The sequence below is a fragment of the Protopterus annectens genome, chromosome 10.part0 (genome assembly GCF_019279795.1).
Source record: "Protopterus annectens isolate FY-2018-M chromosome 10.part0, PAN1.0, whole genome shotgun sequence".
Lineage (NCBI taxonomy): Eukaryota > Metazoa > Chordata > Ceratodontiformes > Protopteridae > Protopterus > Protopterus annectens.
Window position 1 is genome coordinate 1,479,791,122 of NC_056744.1, and position 6,446 is coordinate 1,479,797,567.

Sequence of the window (6,446 nt, forward strand, 5' to 3'; positions counted from 1 at the left end):
TGCTACTACTCTGTCCCATATCTGCAGGCCATACATATCCTGTTAATGTACATAACACTAGGCCATACCTCCATCATGCATGCTATGCCTGTGATACTGTGTATAATGTCTGAATGTATCCATCATGATAGCTTTACATTATACATACTTGACATGGTCACCCATACTGTGAGGCATACGTGCACGTCGTGCACACATTACGTATGACATTGACAATATCTGCCCATACACATGTGTGCTGTGACACTATACATACATGTCCTATCCCCTGCTGTGGCACTTCATTGTTGGACATCCACTGCCAGCATCAGCGTGGGTGGTGGCATTGTTCTGTGTTTTAAATCACTATGGCACCCTTGGGTTATCCCAGCTGTGTACATGATGTCCCACTGCTGTGCACACGGTGTCCACAGTGGTTGGTATACTCAGCAGGTTAACACTACATAACCACCTTTCACCACTCTCTGCTTTATGGACAGGTATCTTTACTGACAAACACCGTTCACATACAGTGCCGATTCGTCATACATATCATGCGTTACACACCAGTACATCTCGTGGGTTCTACATACCTTTCCTGTATTGCTTTCCGTATTCGTTTGAGTCTCACTACTGACAAGTGATCGGCTCTTGTAGGAATAACGTCTTTGTTCGGTATGAACATACAGTTTGACTATCCTGGGAGTCTTCCTTATATCCGTCGTCACCTGCAGCATGTGGGTTCATCACACCAATAGCTGTTCCTCGGTGTGTACTTATGCGCATATCACCTGTGCATCTCCTCCATTCATACGGTACTCGTCGGAACTAGGGCATGGTTCATTCATCGTCTGGGCGTTGGTTATCTGCACTACCTTCGTGGGGATGGTATGTATTGTGTTATATTATGTGTGACTACAACCGCTATGTGTGGTGTCAGGTACATTTCGCTGTGGTGTTAGCCATGGATTGTATGTGTTGGGTATGGTATTATGTTCCACATGTGGGTGTCCGTGTCCTGCCGACGTCTGTCGATGGCGTTTTGCATTCTGATGTGTAACATAGCTCTTGTATTCCTGTACACAACGGATGCAGGTATGCATCCGCTGCTGATAGTGGTTCCCACGCGAGATGTTGCGGGTATGCCGCTGTCATTTACTGCCTGTATGTTTTTGCTGCTATTTCGGATTGTATCCCTTTGATATGTGCGATGGGGTATATCGGCGGCTGTGGGTGACAGGTACGGGTTGTGGGCCTTGCATTTGTACATACACGGTATGCTTCTGTGTGCTCCATCCCTGCCTGGGGAGCTGCAAGTTACCTGTCTGTTGTTCTAGGAGTGTAGGTTTTGTTGATGTCGTCTGCTGTCGGTACCGCCTGCTTGTGTGCTTCCTGCATGTATTCCTCCGTCACATCGGTAGTATATCTGCAGCTGTTCAGACGCGGCCGACTATCCCTTGGCATTTTGTCACGGATATTTACGGTCATTGTGGTCCTGTAGTTGGGACAGCCTGTATGCTACCGTTGCCACCTATTCGGGTGGCGATTGCTTGTTTAACACTCGTAGAACACACAGCGGTGTTTACGGGACGATACGTGTCCACGATCGGTGCCGGGTAGCACATGATTTCGCGTACACTATTGCTGCGTAACGTTGCCGATATATCGTATTGAATTAACATGTCGGCGCCATACATACGGTGATGGTTTGTACATGCGTCCTTTGCATCTTATGTTGGCTATACTCCTGTGGTACATTCTGGGACATTTTCGATTTGCATCGTTTTACGTCACCACGCCTAGCCAGTGAGGAGCTCTCAGTACTACTTTGTGGGTACTGCTATACATACGCCTGTGGTTCCTATACTGTATGCCTACACATGTTATTCCACTCCGCCTGTCACATGTCACCTACATACACATTTTACAGTGTCACACACATTACACTGGCACAGCGGAACACACGACACCCTCACCTCACACATACACATACTGCCGCTGCAGGGACGTTTGCACACAGTACCTCGTTGACCACATCGCGGCGGTGTCTACCTCCGCCCTCATATCCTAAGAATATTACACGCACATGTCCTGTTACTGTATCGTGGCCTGGCGATCATCCCGAATGGCGAATATGCATTTAGGTGGGTTGACCTTTCCATGGGTGGCGTTCCCTGCTCTGTCCACCCTCCTGGATAGTCGGGTTGTCGTTCAGTATGTTTACTATGTTGAGAGTTCGCATCTTACTTCTCTGTAACCTTGCATCCCTGTGATTCCCTGTTTAACTTGTTGTACTTTATATCTGTGTATGTGTACATATATTTCTACGTGTGTAATGATATCTATCTCCATATTTGTGTATGCACATATGTACATATGTAGACACCTTGCGCCGAACGTGGCAGCATACGGCTACACCGTCTGCTGTCGGACCCGCGTGCGGTTGAGGTGTTGGCGTTCCATGCTCCGCTGGCTGTTGGTTGTGCAGTGTTTGGGTGCTACCTATGTTGGAGTCACACATGGGACCGCCCATACAGTACACATTATGGGCGGACATGTTTGTGTGCCATCCATTTCACTGTGTGTGCAGGTAGGGAGGTGTCAGTCCATGGGGCCTATGCTGTCAGAGTATGTGCTATACGTTCCCTCTTTGCCAAGGCATAGGCATATTGGGTACGCCTCCGTCTGCCTACTGGGGCTGGCACGATGTGTTCATGGCGCTGAACGCCCTGTGCCTGTGCTTGCCTTGGCAGTTGTGGCGGGCTTGGTGGCCCTACACCATTATGTCCCTGCAGCAGCTGTTTCCGCAGGATCATATTATGTAGCATAGCACATACTATGAATATGTGGGCACATGTGCCTGGAGAGTACTGCAAGGCTCCACCGGATGTATCCAAGCACCAGAACCGTGATTTCAACATCCCAAACACACGCTCTATGATTATTCTGGTTTGTGCGTGTGCCTCATTATGGCGTTCTTGCATGTGTGTGTGTGCATTTCTGATGGGTGTCATCATCCACGGCTCCAATGCGTAGCCAGCATCCCCCACAAGGTGACCTTGTGTGATGTCCCCCCTGGCGAATACCTGATACAGCTGTGAGGCATGCCAGATATTGAGTCGTGGTAGCTTCCAGGGCTGCCAGCACACATCCATGATAATGCCCCGCGCATTGCACCGACCTGGCAATTGATGGAGGGAATCCCTTGCGGTTTATGTAGCGTCTACCCTGCTCACCGGGTGGTGACTTGATTTCTATGTGCGTACAGTCTATCGCACCCAGTACCTCCGGGTATTGTGCCACACGGTGGAAGTGGCGCATATTGCTAGCCAACTCCTCCTGAGATCTGGGGAAGTATATATACTCATGGGCATGTCGTAACATGGCATCCAGAAACTGGTGTAGTACCCTGGATGCTGATGCCTGTGAGATGCCCATTATATCCCCAGTTGGCCTTTGAAAGGTACCTGTTGCCAGTATTCGCAAGCTTACACATACCTTTGTGTCCACTGGGATGGGCTCCCCCTCTGTTGTCTCTTGTTCTCAGGCTTGGCCAGCATAGCTCCACTATTTGCTGTAACATGTCCCTGTCCACCCTGTAATGCTCTACTATCTCCAGGTCTTGCAGCCCCTGGTAGGTCACCCTTGGTCTGAACACTCTCCTTCTCCTCTGAGGCCTCCGGTAGTTGTCGGCACCCTCCTCCGCAACTCCGTCTGTCTCTAACACATGCCGATGCATCACGGCCACGGCAGCACCCAACATATACATTTTAAAAGTTTCCCGTGTGTTTACACCGTAAGGCGCAGCATTTGGGAATTCGCGCTGTGTGTTGTGTGCATTCCCACTTTATAGTGTTGTGCTGTACACCCGTTGATGTCATTGGGTGTGTCTCTGCTGCCGTATCTGTGGGTTATCTTCCGTGTTTTACCGTTGGCACTGCAACGCTGTTGCCTTTGGTGTTACATTACACTTGCATACATTGGTTTAGCTTTCCACCTTACTTTACTGTTTCTGCACGTTGCACCTACTATTTACGGGAGTGCATCCTGCAGGCACATGGCATCTCATGCATTTTGTCTGCCGTCGCCGTTATGCTAACTCTCTCCTTGGCTGTGCTGTATCGGTTCTTTGCTCTTTGCATTTCTGCAACATCCACTACTTTCTTTGCATTCATATTCCTCCCCTTTCCCGTTTTGCAGGTTTCTGCATGCAGAGTTGTCAGCCACCGATTGCCCTTCGTTGGTTGATTGGTGTTAATTGCTCATTACGACTCCAATTACACTGCTTCCGCATTTCCTCATATTCTCCGCATCACCTTCCTGTATCCATGGTTGTTGACGGGCGGCGTCACATGACTGGTTTGGGAACGTAGTCATCCTCGTGCACATGCATCTGTGCGCGCATTGTATACTCTCAGCGCATCTATTTCCTCACACGCCGGTCCTGATGCTGTGATGTGCATTGTACAGCCCAGGTTTGCTGCGCTCCAATGTGCTTCCTCCTACAGTGGCACACCCCTCTGTGATTGACAGGTATTCCCTCTAGGCTACTCCTCGGTGTTTTACCGCTGCGCCGTTTGGTGCAGCCTTACACCAGCGGGGGTTTTGCGATTCAGTATTATCTGCCTCATTTGCATGGCATTGACTACTAATACATGGTTATGGCGCCAGACACCGACGCCACTCCTTGGCAACCCTTGGGCTGTGGTTGTGGCTTTCCATTCATACTATGGTGTATTGTGGCTGTGATACTGATGTGTCTTATACTGCTCTTTTATGGCATTGTCATATCACTTCATTGTTCCTCACCTTCCGCGGACATGTCCTGGGGTTCTGCTGTGCTTTTTGCATACATAACATTTATGTCGTTATTTACATTTTCTGCATGTTTTCTTTTGACATTCTCGGTTTCTTTCCACATTGCCATGTTGCACCACTATGACCCATGATGTTGGCAGCCTTCTGTTACTCCTATGTCATGTTTGGATATATGTAAACCGTTTTTTTTTTGGTTTACATTGCCGTGCTGTTATGCTACGCCTGCGCCACTTCGTGAATCGCTACTTGCCTTCATTTGCATGGTGCAACACCGCACATGGGGTATTTAACATACCTACGCCGGAGGCGGCGCAACTCCGGTGTACGCCGCTGATGCACGTGGGTTTGGATCGTACCTGAATCGCTCGGCGGCCATGTCTGGCGTTGTGGTGTCTACGCCATGCGTGCGCCTGGCGCAAGGTTCATGAATCCCGGGGTATATGCATTAATATTATATTAGTATCTACATCAACAGTCTCATCCGGGTCAGATATAATAATCATCTAAACATTGATTAGATAGAAAACTTTAATTTTTATCAGCAAAAAAATAAGCCAAATGTAATTTTTGACATAATCTAAAAACATCATATTTCAATCAGTAAAGATGAGACATAACAGTTGGAACATATTTCAGACCATAATTTAACACTTTATGTTGTCTGTCCGATAAAGGCAGATCAGAAATATTATATACTAGAGAATTCAGAGTCAAAATACTATCATTTACTTTTTTTTGTAGTATCGCATACCATCACAGGAATTGTTAGCTTCTGCTTGAAACCATCTTCTCTTCTGGTCATTGTATACTTCCGATTTTCTATGTTTTTTTTCTGAAAGTCATTTGCTAATTTTGAGGGGTTTTGTGGTGCTGATAAATTTGGAAACTGTTCATCTTCTCTTTCCCCTTCAGCTGAAGCACCTTATATGTCAGATACAAAGGAAATGCCTCTAGATGAAGTAAAGGATCTTTTTAAAGAGATAGAGTCACCTTTTCAATTTGTATGATCACTTCTGTGCCATAGGAAAGCACGCCTACCTTCATAGTCCCTTAAATCTCATTTTAATGTAGTGATCTTATGCTCAATTAACTGTTTGCCATGTTTTTTAATATTTCATTAATGTCAGGCAATTGTTGCTCAAGATGTCCTGAAGTTAGCAGTTTAGAAAGATTATTATATGTGGCTTTAATATCACCCCTTAATTTCTTTTGTTTAATACAATCATGCTCTAATAGAATAGAAACCCATTCAACAGCACAGCGATGTGCCACTGCCAACCACTTTTTAGAAAAATTCAATTCAGTTTCATCAGTCATATCAAAAGGGGTGGAAGGGGTTTTGAAGCTCTCAAATCCTTAGGTACAATGTCTAAGTCCACATACCTGTGTATACCAAGAATATTAAAATAGGTGGCTGTTTGCTCATTAAGTAGATGTTCCAACTTATCCAGTAAAGCTCCCAATTCACCAGGCAAAGGGGAATGGGCAAATTCACCAACTGCTGCAAATGGATTATCCACTCTAACTTTCCGATCTTGTTCAAATCTATCCACAAAGTTAAAGGAACTGGGAACAGCATTAACCCTTCCAATTGCACCAGCTGTTGGAACAACACTACCAGTGTCAGTATGGATCACAAAATTATCCAT

General features: G+C 46.5%; 1 protein-coding gene across 1 annotated transcript in view; it reads right to left on the bottom strand.

Annotated features, from left to right (window-relative positions):
- Nucleotides 1–6,446, bottom strand: part of LOC122814313 (zinc-binding protein A33-like) — a 112,306-nt gene extending 105,860 nt beyond the window's left edge. The window contains exons 1-2 of the mRNA XM_044086900.1: nucleotides 6,191–6,446; nucleotides 5,549–5,718 (exon numbers count right to left, since the gene is read on the bottom strand). Of these exons, the coding sequence (XP_043942835.1) occupies nucleotides 5,549–5,718; nucleotides 6,191–6,446 (426 nt within the window). The remainder of the gene's footprint in view (nucleotides 1–5,548; nucleotides 5,719–6,190) is intronic.